The sequence below is a fragment of the Ambystoma mexicanum genome, chromosome 9 (assembly GCF_040938575.1).
Source record: "Ambystoma mexicanum isolate Mex_15411 chromosome 9, UKY_AmexF1_1, whole genome shotgun sequence".
Lineage (NCBI taxonomy): Eukaryota > Metazoa > Chordata > Amphibia > Caudata > Ambystomatidae > Ambystoma > Ambystoma mexicanum.
In genome coordinates, this window is record NC_090931.1 from 308,485,143 (window position 1) to 308,505,091 (window position 19,949).

At 45.3% G+C, this 19,949-nt stretch overlaps 1 protein-coding gene across 3 annotated transcripts in view; it reads right to left on the minus strand.

The window, feature by feature from the left end:
- The window catches only part of ATP2A3 (ATPase sarcoplasmic/endoplasmic reticulum Ca2+ transporting 3), a 680,492-nt gene that overhangs the window by 269,504 nt on the left and 391,039 nt on the right, over window positions 1-19,949 (minus strand). For all 3 annotated transcript variants that reach the window (XM_069614715.1, XM_069614714.1, XM_069614716.1), the window contains exon 7: window positions 15,021-15,106. In XM_069614715.1, coding sequence (XP_069470816.1) covers window positions 15,021-15,106 — 86 coding nt within the window. The remainder of the gene's footprint in view (window positions 1-15,020; window positions 15,107-19,949) is intronic.

The window sequence follows — 19,949 nt, forward strand, 5'->3', positions numbered from 1 at the left end:
GTGGGCAGCAGCTTCCATTGCGTGAAACTTAATCTTCAGCCGATGATACGTGCCAGGCAACTGATCCTTCTCTTCTGATGCTACACAGTGGAAATGATAGTCTTCTTGGCCAATAGCCCTACTGGGAGATCACCTTCTCCGGGTGATTTCATGACCAAGCATTGTTTCTTCCGTGAAGGAGCCAAATGGATCTGTCCTGATACAGTTAGTGTGGAGAGTGCTGGAATCCAGTCCTGGCTTCCTCTGGCTGTGGTTACATCTCCAGTGCACCTTCAGGGGCACTCACTCCTGAAGGCCATCACGTTCACAAGGTAAGCTCACTGACGGGCAGGATGTGTTGTGAGAGATGGGTAATATTGGGTGCCAGCCGTGGATCTGGGCAGCCTAGCCAAAACTCCAAACATGGCATAATTCTTATCCATTTTATATTTATTCACAATGTACAATGTTCACCCAAGGGTATCTTGGTGCTAAGTGAACATAAAGCCAAGAGCAGCAATGGTGTGAGGAGGAGACCAAACATCATTTAGTCTAAAAACCGCAAAAACAAAGTGTTCAATGCATTCCTGAAAGTGAAGTGGACCATCAGGCCATGGATGCGTACAGGGAGGAATGTCTAGAGACTGATAGCCTGAGATGCGAAAGCTCGGCACCTTTCCTCATGAGGCAGATTTTGTGAGGAAAGAGAAGTGTATTCTAGCACTATCTCGGTGCTCTGCCTACTGGTCCAGCTGCAATCCTGCACTGCCTCTTGGCTCCCCTGCACTTGTGGTCTGTATCTGTTACCTTACAGTCCACTCTCTTGCACTTATTTGCCACCCGTTGGCTGCACTCTTGTTTTTTTCTCCTTTGTCCCGCACTTCTCCATCCTTCCCCTACCCTCAGCACTTCTCTCCTCCCCCCTTCCTTGCTCTTGCGCAATCTGAATAACACAAGGCCTAGTAAGATCGTTGTTTTGGCCTCCCATTTGTTTCCCCCTCCTTGTCTTGTTGCGCTTAGAAACACTTGTGTTCAGGCGCGTTATAAATACCATATCATATCAGCTTGGTGAGTGTTTATGGTACTTTGAAGATAAAAGAGGCGCAGAGGCCACGATAGGCATAGTGGTAATACAAAGTGCTTTGACTATGGCTCTCTGCAATATTGGAAGCCAAGCCAATGGAGAGTGCTGATGGCTGGTGAGATGTCACAAGAGGTGTTTGGGGGTCTGCATCGAGAATCTTACATGCAAAGCCAAAACAAAGCAAGGTGGTGTTGATACCAGGAACTTCCTGAGAGGAAGTAATCTTCTCTTGCAGATGGCCCAAACAGTTACAGGTGGCATCAGTACACCCTTGAAGTTCATTCCATTCCAAGGCTCAGACCATAGGTGTGACGGAGACCATCAGTAACAGGTTTCATAGATGGCGGTCACTTGAGAGCAGCTGCCAAGTCCTCCTTGGGTGCTTTTACCTTCCAGGGTGACTGGGACAGTGAGTAAAGGACCAATCAGTCCATCTGGAATTTGCATTTTCTTTGGCATGATTTAGGTTTAATTGGTGATTGGTGACAACAGGTGAGGAGATGATCCAGTTATTGGTGTGGTCTTAGAAAGGGTAGTCTCCAATTATATCACCTCTCATCTTGAGGTTACATAAGTGACAGTATCTAAACGGGTTTCAGAGTTTCATTGCTGGGAGGTTCCAGTTGGGAGTTCCCGATATGGCAGGTGCCGGCTTTCTTAGGGCTGCAAATCAAGCAGTAATCTTGTCACAAGCGGGGTCACAGTCCCACACTTGGGAGGAATGTCCCTCAAGGTAACACTGATGACAGAACCTCCCATAGTTGTAGAGGGGTGAGTTGCTTCTGTAAGTAGTCTCAGGGTACTTGAGCTTACCACCACTGCCGTGGTTCTCTTTCCATAGAAGGTGGTGGTCTAAAGCACCTTTCTCCGTCGGGCTCATGTGGTTTATGTTATTGAATATTCATTGTATGGTGCAGATTTTGCGCCACCTGTTGTAGTTCCAAAAACGAATGATGATGCACCCATGGAGTTTCATAGGCACCTTCCCTCCTACAATGGACGGCTGTGCGCACCTGCCATTTCTATCTCACATTCCACTGCATGCCTTTCATGAAGCACTTTGTAATTGAATGGAGGGTTTGATGGACGTTCCTTCAACCAGAGTTGGATTAGCATCAGCTGGGATTTCGTTGCACTTTGCAGCACTTGTTTGATGTGGCGCTCATTTAGCTTTGCAGTTTCTACTCCCTTCCGATGATGGGCTAAATGCAAGATCTGTTCAGTGATTGTGAGGCAGCCATATGGGTTCCTCACCTTACTAGGTTTTCATCTTGTGCCATGGAATTTGACAATTCATTCTGCTCCAGGCTTGATTCTTGCAAATGCACCTTCCAAGGCATCCATGACTTCCTGAGTTGTAGGATCAGGGTTAGGGTTCCGCAGGGATTGGATGGTGCTCAGAGAAGGGCCTCAAAGCTTCTAGGACTCTCTGCCTCTTCTCATGATCCAGTAAATGCCAGTCTGTCAATATCTGGGTGTTCTGATCAAACCAAGACTGGGAGCCCTCAAACTTTCAGCACATGCTCTACTTTTAAAAGGTGCTCAAATAAGAATAATGTCCATATTCTGGCGGTGAAATTGTTGTTGGGTTGTTATCCTGTAATGCTGCCTTCACTGCAACAGCTGCTGTGGCTGCTAATAACTTGCCCACCCTCTCCTGGGAAGACGATTCAGGTGCTCTGGGTGCAAGAGCGTGGGGTGCAAGAGTGTGGGGCATTCCCTCCAGGCGAGGACTTTCCATACAATGCTGATTGTTTCAACTCAGTGCCCCCCACAAGTGTTTACGATCGTCTTCTCTAATCTTCTCTAAGCTCTGGGTCCCATAGCACATTCAGAAGCACTTGTCACCTTGATGGGGAATCTAATCAAAGCTCTCCCCCTTCCCCGCAATCTAAGACTGCTAGTTGTCCTGCTAATAGCAAAGGGGGGGGGGGGGAGTCCTGTGTCTGTGCCTAGTGGGATTTGTCAATAAATGAAACAGGCTTCTGGGTTGAGACCTTCTAACCTGGCCAAATTGCTGACTTGGTGTTAGTACAGGTCCACAAAATAACAGCATGCCAGCATCCAAAGAAACGGAAAGCGGGGGAGAGCTGCAGCCTATGCTCTTTCCACTCCTGCAGCAGCACTTGCTGTGTGCACTGTGGAGGCCAGAAGGACATGTGATCAATTGGACCATCAATCCACAAACCAATCACAGATCACTATGAGGAGCATGCATTCGTGATGAAAATGTGTGGCGTCACAACAGTGAGCATCCACGGAGACTAACAGAAGAGGTCACTTATTCAGTGCTGTCCACCATCTCAGGAGCAGAAATGGGATGTGTGCAGATACTAGCTAGCGAAGGTCAGGGAAGAACAACAGATGGAGTACTTGAGAAGCCTCCAGGTCTGTACCTCCTCCGCTCCCCCTAACCCCATCCATTGGGTCAGACAGACATGGATGATGATCAATACAAAGATTATGCCCCATCGGAGTCCAGATGAGAACAAGCATTGCTGCTGGAAAGCGGCAATACCGAGGAGGAAGAAGACAATGACACCACGGATGAAGAGGCGGCGATATTTGGAGGCTCGCCCCTCACCTGCTTACATCCTCATTGAAAAACAGCCTTCCGGTCGCAGATCAGAAAGCACATCACATCTCAGAATTGTGGCATTACTTAACAAACAATGAACAGCAACTGAACTTGGCAACTTGTGCATTCTGCCAGTGCCAATGGAGTATTGAAGGAAGGCAAGGGCCATCTTGGGCATCACGTCTATGTGGTCCCATATGAAGCGGCACCAAGCACAAACACAGGAAGAAGTCAAAAGATCCAAGTGCACCTCCCCCTGTACTATCAGATAAGAGGCATACCTCCATCAGTCTGAATAATTACCCCTGAAGATCTGCACCTTGGCCAGTGCTTGGAAGTGGGGCACTCAGCAATACCCCCAGTATGTTGGAAGTGCACAGTAGTGATTCTCCACGGTGTCAGGGCAGTGTTATCGAAGCGTGTGAGTGGCCAACAATATTACAAGTTCTGTGCCTGTTTGATTCTTACCTGGATATAATATTGGCAACAAATCTCTTGTGCTACCCTTCTGTGGAAAACCATGTTTTTTGGGGGCCTTATTTGAAAAGCAGTAACTGCTTGCAAGTTCCCACTGAATGGGCTTTCATTCTTATGTGGTGATCCACCGATAGTTGGAGTTGAAAGCAAAATTAAGTACCTGCTGGCTTCTTTTGTGGAGCCATGTTTCAAAGTAAAAGTGACTTTTTTTCATATGTATCTCTCGGGAAAGGAGGGGCTTGCAGCAAGCATCACAAGGCGGAGAGACTATGCAAATATGCAAGGCTACTTTGCTGCAGCACCGACGACATTAATTGTGCAGTCCAACGTTTTTAGTGCAGCTATGGCTGTTGTCTCTAACCATAGGAGAAGCTTCGCAGTGCCATATGTTGAGCAATTGACATGTAGAAAAATGTACAGTCACTTCATTCTGGAAGTCTATGTAATGTCAACAACCCATAGCCAACACACCAACTCAGAAGATGACTATTTGTTACCAAGTACATGTCAGACACGAAAAAGTGCAGCAGGGTTGTTTTGTTACCAGTGTGTCTGGGAAAGAGATAGCTGTAGTTGTGACTAAAAGGCCCTCACCTGTTGTCAACTTATACAAGCAATTGTCTACAGTGCCAGTAATGTTTTTGAATCTTTAAATGATCTCATGATCACACCACATGTCAAATGTTCTCCAAATGTTCTCCCAAAGGGCGCAGCCATCCACTAACGTTCTCAGGCTCTTTCACAGGGCGCACAAGTTCTCAAACTCTCCCCATTGAGCATTCCGTAAAGTGCTCCATCTCTCCCATGGCCATTCATGCACATGGGGAGACTTCCTGTGAGGCAAGTCCCTCCTCCATTACTGCCCTCATTCCTCCCCCCTGCATAAAGTCCTGAAGGAGGGAAGGGTACTGGAACTCCATATGCATGCCTCCTCAGGTTGCCCACCACCAGTATATGATCCAGTTCTTCCGGGCTAGCAGACCACCTGCAATAAAGGCATTAGGTCCCCCATGCCTCATTATTGATTCCAGAGAGTTGGGCCCAAAAACAGAGACTGCCGTTGGCACACCATCCCCACATGATTGCTAAAGCATCCCTGGCAACAGGTGCTTGCCATTGTGCAGTTGCCTGTACCATTGGCACAGATTGGACAGGTGAAGGGGTTTGTCGCGGTTATGCTGCACCCTGGTCCTAGGATATCCTAGGTCCCTCTACCTTCGCCCCACCACTGCTGGAGGGCTCAGTGGTGTTTGCATGGTCACTAGCTGTCTCCATGGAGATGGGGACGGACTAACGTGCCTGGTATACTTTCATGTGCCACTAGCACACATGGTTCCACATGGCTGTTGTCCCTAGGATGCAGCCATTACCCCTTCACTTCTTTCCCTGCTTGACCCTCTCCCTGCTTGACCCTCGCCCAACAGCTCTCCATGATGCAGAAAGCCTCTGGCTCCTCCCTGTGAGGATCATCCCTGGTGATAGGGCAAAATAGTGCCACACCCAGGGCCCTATGGCTGCATTGGGGTGATGGAATTCACCGCTCTCTGGTGCACCTCCCGTGCATGGCTTTCTCTCCCCTCCATGGCATGAGCAGGAAGAAGCACTTCCTCCCTCTGGTGTAGGTCCACCATCTGCTGTGGCACTTCCATAGGTTGTTCCTCCCTCTGATGGGCTTCCCGACAGACCTATCTCTAATCCTCAGAAGCGCCATCGTTCTGCTGGCTGGAACCCACTTCCTCTTCTTCGGTTCCCAGCCAGATCAGGGCCATCTCAAACGCCACCTCCGCCAGGGGGCTTGCTCAGCCCGACCCCTCTTCCCACATGACGAGCAAGCCCTCCTGCTCCTCCAATGCCTCCATTACCTCTGTGGGGAGCATCCAGTTATGGCCTTGCCTCTCTGTGGGTGTCTACAATAGGTCCTCCCTTCTTGCCACTGCTGCAGCCTCCTCTCATGGCTCCTCCTCCTTTCTGACCCCCGAGGCCTCACCCAATGCCCAGGTTTCTCTCGTCAAGTCAGAGGATTGGTGATAATACGTGCATCGGACTTACAAACCAGCACCCACAAGCAGAATGAGGTTCCCCATACTCCATCATGGGGGTATCCTCCCCGGTAAAGTAATGCAGCTCCCCCTTCCCCTACCCAGTTCTTCCCTTTCGCCTCCTATTGTGGCAGGTGAGTGAATACAACTGCCACACATGGAAATGCTGGGAACTGTGCCGCATCTCTGGAACCCAGAAAGGTGTATCAAAAGTTGCCCAGAGAGAAAAAAGACAACTCCAAGTGAACCAACAAGTAAACAAACAGCAGAACCACGAATAGAACTCCCACAGCTAAAACTAAAACTATACTCCACTACAAAGTGATAATAATACAATTCTACTACAAATAATCTATGCAAAACAGGACACGAAAACACACAAGAGTACGTAGTTGGAGTAACAACTTTTTTGGTTTTGGGGGCAGCAAATATGTGCAGGAAACCTTATGGGTTTTTTAAAACGTTATGAGGGGACACAAACGAGGAAAGGCACAGAAAAGGGCAACTTTTTATTTGTTTCATATGTAGGAGCCAAAATAACACACTGTCACACACTAAGGCAAAGGGGCACAAAGGCTGCTACAAAACACCCTAAAACATCCCTAACTACACAAAAGCCTACAAAAGAAACATAAAAGTGCACCAAATTCCTCAGAATACTGCTCCACAGATCCAGAATCTCTCCAAACACCCTCCAGGTTTGAGCCTATTGTGTGCAACACTATCTCACGGCCTAAAGTCCTCCACAAAGGAACAGAAAGTGTTCTGAGTCTGTTACAGTAGGATGATACTTTTTAGGAGATGTGCGGCCTTCGATTGGCTGAATGAACGCTAATGAACTTGACCAGTGACCTGAGAGGCTTCCGATTGGTTAGCCAAACCCAAGAAATAAACAAGCTATTCGTCATGAGATCCACGGCTCCGGATTGGACAACGAATCACCAGAAGAGACCCGGAAGCCCTGCAAGTTTTTTTCTGGAATTCATTGGTGAAAATAATCAGTCCTGGTGTCGCAGTAGGGACAAATCTTAACTAAAAGTATTGTTTGCCACTACACGTCCATCTTTGGGAAATTCGTCTGGGCCTGGTGCTCAGTTCTACCAATGTTGTGGACCTTCACTGTGGGCTCTCGAGGAATAACACCACAGTTCTTAGAACAAGGATGGGGATGAGAGGTCCCTGAAGAACTGAGCCAGGCTCCCTGGCTTCAGCCAATGCCCCATTCTGCGGAGAAGCAAGATGGCTCTTGGAATCTCATGACTACAGTTCCTTTGGACATTGCCACTGAGGCATGTGGGCTTAGGGAAGTCAGGACGCTTCTAGAAATTAACAAAATGTGATCCTCTGAAAATCGTAGGCATGTATGCTGTCAATATCTCAGCTCTTTTCAGGTTCCCCCTACCAATTTCCTCCAAACCAACCTTCTATGTTCAGAAAAGAGAGAAATGGGAATTAATACTCTTGATACATGCAATTAAAACGGTTTTGATACATAATTAAATACACACAGTGTGAATGGTGCAGTAAAACATATGATTTGAAATGGATACAAGGGAATGCATAATGTGTACGCTTCTCTTGTCAAACATCTCAGTCTCTTAGCCATTTTCAGATGTAGTATGAATGGACATTACCATTTAATTTCTATTTAAATTAGAATTTGGAACGTGTTACTCCGTCAGCGTACTAGCCACTTCTAACCTTGTGTTACACTTTTTGGTTCTTGTATCTACACGATTATCAAATGTAGACAGAGCTACAGGTATCAGAATATAAAAAAACAAAGAAACAGGACTAGATGAGACGTTTCAAGATGGCCCCCAACAAATCACCCCGGCTATTACAGCTCTCAATGGAGCAAAATGAAAAGGGAGCAGAATACAAAGCCACAGAAATGTCGGAAACAAAGCAGAATCTGTTCAGAAAAAGAAAATGGGATTAACAAATCCATGAAATGCAAACATGTACTTAGGGTGTCTGATGTTTCCACTTTGAGAGCAGAGTCCCAACCTTATGTTTGTTGCTGGTTCCAAGAAAGTGGTTTGGGTCAATATTGATGTTAGTTTACTATAATTGCATTCGTCCGCCAAAACAAAAAGCCCTCACTCTGGTCCTAGACCACGAAAACCATGAAACTGAGAAAGAAGACACTGGTTCCTTCATATGCAAAGTACTTTTCACCTACTTGAAAACTTGACAAGCGTGTGGGAACCTTGGTTGCTAATCTGTCTGCACTATTAGGAACATGGATTGGTCTCATGCATTCTCCACAAATGTACAGTCCTCCATTGACAAAGACCCCCTTGAGTACCAGAGAGACTGTAAACAGCTTCTGGAAAGACCAGACATCACAAATGGTGCACAGAGGGGCCTAAACGGTATTCAGCCCCTGTGTTGCAGCAGTGAGCTGGCAATCATAGCTGCCAGTCTGGGCCTTTGATATGCTCCAGCAGCCCCACCCCCACAGTCCAGGGATGTTTATTTTCTTTGAGTGGGATGCCAGCAGGTGAAAGAAACGGGCTTTCCATAAAGTGCACAGCTAATAATGAGCAAGCATTACTAAAAGCAGAAGTTATTTGGAAAGTAAATACATGCCCAATTATTTTGTCCCATGTTCGCATCCCAGATGAGGCTTCCAGTTTCATAGCTATTAAAGGCATGATGGAAACAAAAGTCTCAGTTACTTTGGTGTCTAGGGTCCAAACGAGTTTATTTGCAAATGTTTTTTTTGTTGTTTTTGTTTCATTAAGTGCGTTGTGGGAAGAGGCGAGATCAGAAACCATACATGTGTAGTAATGACCAACACGGGCAGGCACATGCAGTCTGTCCAGTTCCCAAATTACTTTAGCGCCATATGGCTTATTTATGACCCGGAGGTCAAGGTACCGTGGGCTAACATGAATGTTGCCATTGCATGGAAACAATGTTCTTTTTCTTGTGACTGAATGGTTGTTTTTTTGTTTTGCATTGAGTCTGGGCCTATTTCATGAAAGGTGTGCTAACAGTTTTAGCTTTCATAAAGTGAAAATGATTTTTTTGTATCGGAGCGGGGCTCACTTTTCAAAAATGTTGCATACTATTGACAACGTTTACCGAATTCTCCGAGGCAGTGTCCAAGTACGGCGCTATTGATAAGATCTCCTCTCGCATGCATACAGACTGGGCATAGGACAGGAATCTCCAGATATTTTGGACTACAACTGCCATGATCCCTCACCATTGACTATGCTGGGTAGGTCTTGTGGGAGTTGTAGTATACACCATCTTTAGAGTTAAAGGCTGCAGAACCCTGTCCTCGGAGCCTGACCCATCTATGAAATGGGTTACTGGGTAACAGCAGGACTGAAAAGGACAGGAGTCTTTACTGCAGAACTTGCAACACACAAGCCTTTAAAGCACCAACACGTTCAATAGACTAGTTTGTCCCAAAAGTATGTACAGGGGGCCCAACCTCAGAGACAAAGGTGGGGTGTGTGACGTTTATCCCAACATCCACCTCGGATGCATAGGCAGCGTGTTTGCGGTTGTCCTAAGATTTTCCATGGGCTGTCCCACCTCAGAGACATTGCGTATGAAGTGGAATCCTGAAGACACAACTACATCACAATGCCACAGCACCTGAAGGCGGAGATCACAAATATTACAAGGTATTTCCAGAATATAAAGCTATTGTGGCGATACCAGATGGATGCGATCTGCAAGACGGGAGCACGATTTCAGACCATTGGAAGAGATGGACTGGTTGTAGGGTCTGACTCACCCGCCCGAAGATGTCAAACTCCTGATTTCATCTTCGACAGCTGGAAATATTGCAAAGGCCCTCTACAGGCCAGCTAAGCTGTTTATGTTGGGCAAATGAGTCTCCTCGCCATACACTTGAGGCAGGAGTGAGGAGGGGAAGATATCACATGAGCTGTGGACCTATGACATGGTCAGGCTTTTGGGAGGTAATGGGGGCAGTGAGGAGGAATCTATTTGAGAAGTTGACACAGAGCAGCTTCTTGGAATATCTGGAGAATGCACTTTTATATTTATTTAAGTGAAAGCGCTTAATCAGGAAGCACTGTTCAAAGGTCACATTGATAGATGTAGCAGTTCCATTCCTGGGTGTATTTTATTTTGATTTTTATAGCGCCTACCATGTAAGCGCTGTACAGAATTACACGGTACAAAAACAAGAAAACATGGTATGATTCAAAAGTAATCATGCAGAAGAAAGAAAATGAAATTTAAGCAGTGTACGAAAAAGAGGAAAAAAAGTAATAGAAAGAATGGAGAGAGGGAGGGAGTTCAAAGCTTGGACACCAGGGGGAAAAAGAATGGAAACGCGACTGTGCAGAAGGGGCACGATGGCAAGACAGCAAGAATTGGGATTCAGATCCCAAAGATCGGATGGGGTGGTACCAGGAGATCATTGATGATAAATAGGGGGGAGACATAGCATAAAGAGGTTTGAAAACAAGACTTAAAAACTGGAATTTAATACAGGAGTCAAAGAAAAGAGAGTAAAAGCATGAAGGGCAGCCATGATGGATTCACAAAGGGGAGAGAAGAAAAATCAGCAGGATATAAGAATTGAAGATAGATTGTAGAGGGGCAAGATGAGAGGCAGGTATTCCAAGTAAGAGGGAGGAACAATAATCCAGACAGGAAAGAATAAAATAGAAACAAGCATTTTAGTAGCCTTAAAAGTAAGAAAAGACCTAGCTTTACAAATATTACATTGGTGGAAGTGGCAGGACTGTGCTACTGCAGAATTGTGAAATGAGAAAGAAAGAACAGGATCGAAAAGGGCGCTGAGGTTACAGGCAGAGGTAGAAAAAGGGCGATGTCAAGGGGAAAGAAAATAGAAGGAGTAATATGCGGTGCAATAAAAGAGGAAGGGAAAAATAAAATCTCTGTTTTGGATGTATTTAGGTGTAAGAAGTTGGCCAGCATCCAAGAGTCGATGGCAAATAGACAAGCAGAAAGAATTTACAGAGATTCCGTAAATGAGAATGAAAGAAAGGTTTGAGAATGATCTGAACAAAAATGGAACGAGAAGCGAAATGAGGAGAGGTTAGCCACAAAGGAATAGTATATACTGTGAAGAGAAGAGGCCGTTGAACAGAGCTCTGAGGGTCACCATAACGAAGTAGGTGAGAAGCAGAGGAGTGGCCAGCCCGTGAGACGGAATATGACCAATTAGAGAGATACAAAAGAAACCAGCCGTGGACAGAGCCAGTAAAACCTAAAGAAGAAAGCTGAGAGGAAAGAATTATATAATCCACCGTGCCAAAATCCACAGACATCTAGAAGGATAAGCAGAGATCACTGCTTGCCATAGTGAGCAGCCAGTCCTCTCTGACAGAAGAGAATCTGTGACAGAGAGCAAGGCCGTTTCCAGTGAGTGAAAGGGACGGAAGAACGACTGGAGAGGAGGAAAAAGAAAGTGTTGATTCAGAAAGGAAGAAACCTGATCATAGACAATCCTCTCAAGGATTTTAGAGATAAAAGGCAGAAGAGACACCGGCCGAAAATTAGATAGGACAGAGATTATATGAGGGCTTCTTTAGAATTGGAATAATACTAGCGTGTTTGAAGGTAACAGGAATGACTGCAGAGAATAAAGAAAAATTAAAGAGAAGTGTAAGATAAGGAATGCAAAATGGAAAAATCTGTGAAATAAGAGAGGAAGGGAGAGGATCAGGGGATACTGCAGTAGGGTGGGTTGTGGGTAACAAATAAAGCAGTTTTGGTGTCAGTAATCTGGGCAAAAGGAGACAAAAATGGGGCCAGAAAGTTAAATGGGCTCACTAGGAGCCTGCGAAGATCCAGAGCACGAGACTCATGGAGGCTAGATACTTTTGAGGTGAAATAAGTTGCCAAGTCGGTTGTGGAGAGCACAGAAGATTTCGGTGGGTCAGGCTCAGAAGGATTAAGAAGATGAGCAAATCCTCTGAAAAGACGCCGCCGTGGGTGGGCTGAATATTTTGAGAGTAAATAAGAGTAATACTGCTCTTTTGGCTGTAGGAGTACGGTGTCATTAATGGAATGGATTGATGCTTTACAAATCTGTGCACAGTCATGATGCAATTGATGCATGAAAACTTCCGGCAGTGTGAAAAGTTCTGGCAACAAAAGTGGACAGATTTTAAGGCATTTTAAATAATTAAAGTACAGATGCAAACAGGTATGCGATCCAGTGTTTGTGGCTCACTGAGGAAAGAGGGAACGCACCCCAAGACTCTGGGGGTGACCTGCTGGGAGACCAAGAGGTTCTTAAGAGAGATCTTTAAGCCAGTCACTGTTGGATTGTCCTTCCTTTCGGGTCGGTTGGGAGTTTGAGTGATTGGGAGCCAGGTGGATAAAGCAGCAGAAGCGGGAGACAGCATGAGGTAGGCAGTTAGGCGGGGGAGAGCTTGATAGCAAAGGTTGCAAGGGAGGAACTATCAAGAGATCCAATCATTCAGGTAGAGGCTGAGCTAGCCCATGTATGGATTTAAACGCAAAAAGGAATTTGAATAAGGAGAGATTTTGCATTCGTAGCCGCTTTGAATGAAGGCGGTGTTCGGAGCAGGCCAAGAACTGTTCAAAGTTGTAGATGGCACGGGTAGGAATGTTCTTAGACAGAGACATAAAGGGGAGAGCTTGTGAAGGGGCTGCGGCAGTGATCCAGCTTTCTCAGGACCAGGGAGGCATGAGTCTTTTGGAGTGAGTGAAGGGTGAGATAGGGACGGATTTTAAAGAGGTGCAAAAGGTTTTATCTGTTCGCCGTAGCAGTGGGGGTGGTGAAGGGCTGAAGTTTAGCATTGCTCTCAAGAGAACCACAGATTGCTAGTCGTGGGGTAGGGGGTAAGATGGTCAAGCGGTAACAGAAGAGTGGATACAGCCTGTGGCTTTACAAGTTGATTTCAACTGGTATGTGTTTCAATAGCCTGGATTATCATCAATGTAAACACATTCGCAAATTGAATGAGGAGGGCACCACTAGAAGAGATGATAGCTTTGCACAGAAAAATATGATACAATCTGGGGAAAGTGGCCGGAGGTTGTAGGACAGCACCCAGAGCCGCTGAAGACGATCCAACAGGTGAGGATTGGCTGTTGAAGTGTACGAACAGAAGCAGTGGATATGTTTTGGTTGGTGGATCGGTTGGCTGGTAGAAGGGAACGTCGCTCTTTAGCTTTTATGTGCATCAAATTGCATCAAAAGATTTGTATGTGGTTTGCATTGTTTTGGGAAAAGCTAATAAAAATATACTATGACACATATTGCAGTATAGGCTCTCAGACAGCACTGTGAATTTGAGGCCTCCTGTCTGATAAGACCACACATAAAAAATATAGTTCTTCCGGGTTGCAACCCCTGCTTCAGACAAAATCCTGTCACATAGGAGATCAGTGAGACAGATTCGCTGAAGAGGTATTACATGAATAATCATTGTTGGTAAATGTAGACCTCTTCTCGGGGGCTATAAGAACTACCAATGGCTTGATAGATCTACGCCTTCCAGGTGGGGTTCATGTTGCTGTATTAGAAAGATAACGTTTGCAGCAATAGGATCCTGAAAATTGAGTAAATCTGGGCAAAGGTTAATGGTACTATGCTAAAATGGTGGAACTGCAGCTGGTCTGACGGGCATCATAGAACCGTGGTCTCCCAGATGCATTGCCATGACAGCAGCTGCATAAGTGGTAATGCGCCCAATAGGACAGGAGCACAGTGACTGCCAGGACCATTAATGCGCCAATCAATTCATCCAGGAGTGGACTGGGAACCAAGAGAAGCAGTGGAAATAATTTTCAAAGTGGCCCCATATTACACATTTTAGGCAAGCCCAATCATTTTCCTGTGGGAAAATACCACACAAAAGAGGCCCAGGGTATTGAAGCCTGCGGGGAAATCTCCAGAGCTCCCTATAGGCCAGTCCACCCCTGAATTCATCCCTGGATGGAACAAATCGCAGGGACAGCATGCAAGGGCAGGAAGCGGAGTCGCTTATTGTGTCTCTGCACTGGACTAATAAACAGAGTTTACATCATTGATGACGTCCATCTGAAAGAAAAAAACGGCTCAACTAGTTTTCAACTGAATTTTCAGTGGAAATGTCAGGTACTAGATCGCAAACGGTCAAGTGCTCGGGAATGGGAAAGGCCACACATTTCTGATGCAGGCAGTTGAAAAACAAATCATGTATGAAGCCAGCGCATATATGCAACACCTTTAACCCTCTGACTGCCTAAGAAAAGATACCTTTTGCTCTTAGGACCTGTTGATAGATGTACTACATTTGGAGAGGACTGGTGAGATCTGTGTGCGCCCCAATTCCATGGCAGCCTGAGCTTGTGGGGGTCTGTCAGGCAGTCAAAGGGTTTAAAAGGTGTGATAAAGAAGTGAATCTGGAAACAAATTCAGGCAGCATAAATACTGGAAGGAAGTGCCAAGGGTAGAGTGGGGACCCGTAACAGGAGGGCATGAACACTTGGGTAGTAAGAACCCTCTCTCCTTTATGTATGAATAAATAACAACCAAAGCTGTTCCCTCATTCTGAGCCTCATCTTCAAAATGGCGCACCTATGCGCAAGCTCAGTTTTTGCCTTTTTTTAAAATTATAAAAATGTCAAGGTCCATCCACTGGAGGGCAGTAGATTCGTGTGTTAGGATACACAGGAAAAGGTGAGCACAGAGAGGACCCGAGTTCTGTGTACAACTTGAAAATGGCCACCTTGCAAAGATGAAGTCTGGCTTCACTGTGTTCAGTATTTACCCAAGAAGTCAATACAAGCCCTCGTTCTCTGAAAAGGCAAGTCAACATCAGCTCTCTAAATCCTAGCACGTCATGTGGAACAATCGTTGCCCCGCCTCGCTGAGTACACTTACGGAAAAGAGCATGTTCTTCTTGTCCTGGTTGACAGCTCTTGGGTCAGGAACAGGATCTGTGTGTTTAATGACGGAAACCGATTCACCTGCAGAGGCGTGACAAAAAACACTATGTTGCTTTTCTTCTTTTTTACATTTGAAATATCCTTTTATAATTATACAATAGAATAAGTACAAACCCCAGTTTAAAGGTACGCAACAATCATGCATGTAGAATTAACCGTAACATAAAACTTAGTAAACCCCAGAAAAGGATACATGTTTCAGAAAACCTAACATGGGACAGGTTAGGCGAGGATGTCTGGACAAACTTTTTTGGATAATCTGTGAATCATCCAAATTTCAACAGATTTTCCCAAACCGAACCTTTAAGAACTTCATTCAAGGTTTGGGCAAGTTTGACCTTAGATACATAGGGCAGAGCAAAGGGTTGCTAGGAGAAAGAAGTGAGATTAAGAACACTGAAGTAGAACCTAGTTGAGGGACAGCTAGAAAGGGTTACGCGGATAGGTTGGTTATTTTTAAAAATCCCCGGGTTTGTTGGTGGTAAGAGATTACATTGAGGAGTTGTAACTGGGTGTGAAACAAGCATGCACTCTTTCTGTGTCTACCAAAGGAAAACCCCAGTGGCCACCTTGCATGAGCTACACGCGTGACATGGTTTTTAGACATAATTTCGAAATCAAAAATCTCGAAAGTCAAAAATTCGAAAAAAAAGTCGAAAAAAATAATGTCGAATTTATTTTTTATGATGTTTTTTTTTCGAAATGGGGGGGTTCCGCCCCCAACCCCGCCTTTTTTTACCTATTTTTTATATAAACTAGAGCCAAAAAAAATATCGAAAAAAAAATAATTCGACATTTTTATTTTTGACATTTTTGATTCGACTTTTTTGACATTCGAAATGTTTTATTCGATATTATGACTGGACACCGCGCGACATGTATTATTCTGTGTTTGCTAGGGAGGACACAATCCCAGATCTGGCTGGAGCGAGCACATTTGGTGGCTGTACAAAAGTGTGCAACACACACTATTTGTGTCAGCTAAGGAGGAGAGAATTCCCATGACCACCTATGCATGACATACACGCACGTGACATTTGTTATCATTGAGAAGGACAACACAGAGATGGCTGGAGGCATCCGGATTAAATTAATGGTCGTTATGATGTATAGAAATCATCCTGCTGTATTAGGGAGGAGAGAGTTCAGGAGCACCATTGAGTCTCGAGAGTCTGCCAAATCATGAATATGGCATTTGGTTTAATTTACGAGATCATTGAGGCATAGTTGTGTGGTCACTGAACAAAAGGTAGTCATTTGTTTTATGTCTGACAAAAACATTGTCAATACAAAATCAAAAACTTGAATTGCAGAATTGAAATAAACATAAGATTGGTCATGAAATTCAAAAATACCAAAAAGGAGAAAAGAAAATGTTAATCCTAAAATTCAACTGCAGTTTCAATGAAGGAAATAAAGCACCACAGTACCATTACAGTGAGTAATATCATCACCCATTAGTAGGGGGCTCAGAAGCAAGAGAAACTGGCATAAAAGACTCATATTCGATATTATGACAAATGTGTTGGACATAATACTTTCTGTCACTGTCAATTGCAATCAACACCACAACACAATAATTTAACTTGCATAGAAAGGTGAAAATAAAAGATGAAATTAACAAGCTGTTAGTCTTCTGCGTATTTCTTTACATCAGTATTTGCTAAATGCAGATTCATGAAGTGCTTTTGCCAACATATCACTATCAACATATTCCAACCTCGCCACTGATGGGCAAAGGCTGAGCTACGTTAAATAGCATCTGGAATCGCTATAAAATGTCCTTGCTAATAGCACTAATTGCATAACACAACATAGCATGCCTATCAGTCACACTATGCATGCTTACCTCAGATGTATTCTTTCTAGATAAATTCCTTCCACCCTGCCTCCCCTAAAAGGCCAAAAGACTCGGGCACTGCTGCTCGCTACACGCACTCTTCATGTACCAGGAAAGCTACTTTGCGTCTGCTCACTCACGGGCAATAATTTCCAGCCACCCAATAACAAATCATTATCCAGTTATCTCATTTGTAAGATGCGATGGGAACCAATGCCTCGGGAAGAATATTTTTTTGAAATGATCAAATTTGTGAAGATGTTATTATCGATATATCATGTAGAACTAGATGTGAATTTTGAGACAGGGGTGCATGGTAGGAGACATCTTGCAATCAACCAGGAGGATTACTATAAGAAAGGTGTCTCTCTGCAGTGGCGGAGGCAGCTTCCAGTGCTCAGGTGCGTGGTGGGGGTGGGGGAATCTTGAGGCGGAGCCTCCATTACAAAGGATTCCAGGTCAGTAGCAGCTGGAATTTTATTTAAATTGTGCAAGTGACCGAGCAAAGAGCAGAATCCCAAATTAATGTAGAGGTGTTCTGGGGAGTTTCAAATAATGGGCTTCATTATAAGTATGCCGGTCTGGAAACAATGGCGCCGGTAAGCTTAACGGCACCGTTGTTTCCGGAGCGGCATACTACAGGGCTGTCTACCAGAGCCGCGGGCACAGCGGCGACGGTAGGCAGACTGTCACGGAAACACCAGCACCGTCAACAACGGTGCTGGTGCTTCGGTGTTCCCCATTCCCATAGAGTCCTTTGGGACTCTACGGGCATGGGAATTAAAATGTACGGGCGCCTGACTTTCCAGGCCGCTGGGGTTGCAATCCCCCAGTGGCACTGTGAAGTCAGGTGCCGGTAAATCATTCCGAGTCCAGCGGCAACCCGCCGGTAGCACCGAAAGGGTTACCGGCGGACTCGGAATGCGGCCCAATGAATTGAAATGGTGCATATTTTATTGAAAAAAACTGGGTCAAAAGAGCTATACATTGCGCAATCAGTTCTGCAAGGCAACACATGGAAAATCCAATAGATGGATGACAGGTTACCAACACTACACAGGTTAATTGACAAATTGTGTGTGATGCCTATGTCCACAATGTATGTCAGCAATACTGTGCAAACCACTTTTGTGCTGCGTGTGCCCAAATATACGCCAGATGTGCTACTGTAAAACACTTTCATTATGGTGCCCACAAGATATACCAGTACTTCCACTGTAAAGTACATGTGCCTAATACTTCAAGTCCACAATGCATGCTAGTTTGGCCCCACAAGAAAAAATGTGTATGCAGCTTGTGTCCCAAAATATTTGCGATCATTGTATCTGTAGAACACTTGACATGCTACCTGCGCCAAAACGCAGGCCACTAACATGATACCACTATAAAGGTATTTTAGGATGGTACAATATTTGAAAGAGAGAAGCATGCCTTCTTTAACTATGTGCTAACAACTACTTGATTGGTGACAAAGACATTAAAAAGTACTTTGATGAGAACAAAGAAGATTCTTTGGAATCTAAATGAGCTGTGGGTAACAAGTCTCCTAATCGACTCATGCCATAAGTTTCAATGCCCGTGCTTATGGTGCATGATATGATATAAGCCATTTATAACGCGCCTGTACACAAGTGTGTCTAGGCGCGACAAGACAAGGGAGGGAAGACAGAGGGAGGACAAAACAAACGTTCTTACTAGGCCTTGTGTCATTCAGACCATGCAAGTGCGATAGTGCAAGTTGCGGAGGCTGGGGGGGTGGAGGGGAGAAGGGGGAAGTTCCAGGGAGAGGGAAAGGGGAAGTGCACTCAGGGCAGCATTGCTCTGAATAAGTGCAGCCATGGCGGTGTGGCTCTGTGTAAGTGCACAGAGGCAAGGGACTGTAGGGTTACAGTTAGAGACCCTAAGTACACGGTAGACCCGGAGGCAGCGCACGGGCGACTGGTCATAGAGTAGCTTGGCACCCAGTGAGACTCTGAGGGTAGCCAGGCCACCAGTCAGCGCAGCAGACAGGTAGGTGAGCGGGGGAGAGAGAAACTAGAGGTGAAAAGGAAGGTCTTGAGCTGCTTCCGGAACTTCAGGTGATCTGGCTCAAGTTTGAGAGGGGCAGGGAGGCCAAAATTGTTTCACTCCTAAGAAATTCCTCAGTGTCTAACATCGGAGGGATGACATCAATGGGAATAATGTAGTAACAGTAGAGTTAATGATTATACTAATCATATTAAAAGACAGGTGTCACGTGGACCATATTGATGACCGTGTATGCCTGAATAGCGTATATATAGGTCCCATCAAAGTGCCAAAGTCTTTCAATATTTATGATCATTAAGTCACTAAACAGGTTGTGGGTTGTCAGTTCTGGGTCCGTATTAAATCGATTCCTTCGTGGTGATTGGACAACCATGGCTTATAATTCTTAGGTTTGTCTCATGTTTCAATACAGTTGGAGATGCCTCAGTGTTGGTGGTGGACTGCATTAAGCTAATTAACTGAAGCACTTTAGCAGTCTGCACATGCAAAAGGACGCTGCAGAGTCGGTTCCCGTGCACGCAAGTGAAGGGAACCAGCGGTGCAGCGGGATGGAGGAGTCGGCGCAACACAACGAGGTGTGCCTCCAATAGGTAAGTAAGAGGGTGGGGAAAGCGGTTTGCCAGAAAGGTCAGCGGGAGAAAAAAACAAACGTCATTTTCCTTCGAATAACTATCGTTGTTTATTTCCGCTGACATTTCTAATTCGACTTTATGGACAACCTGCTGCTCCTGCTATTCATCATTTTGAGGGCTTATTTTTTTAGGATAATTCGAAATATGAAGTTTCGCAATGGAATCCTTGTGTCATGCACTGAAATGGCACAGATGCAGAGCTCCATGTTGGATGGGCGCAGGAAATGGCAGAGCGTAGAAGAAAAGGTGGCACGAGCGCAAGAGGGTGTGTGGTTAGGTGGTCGTTTCAGATGGGCTTCATCCCGATATGAAAAGAGTGATGCACAAAGGCTGCTGCTGGGGGTAGTTTGATGGTCTGCAGGGT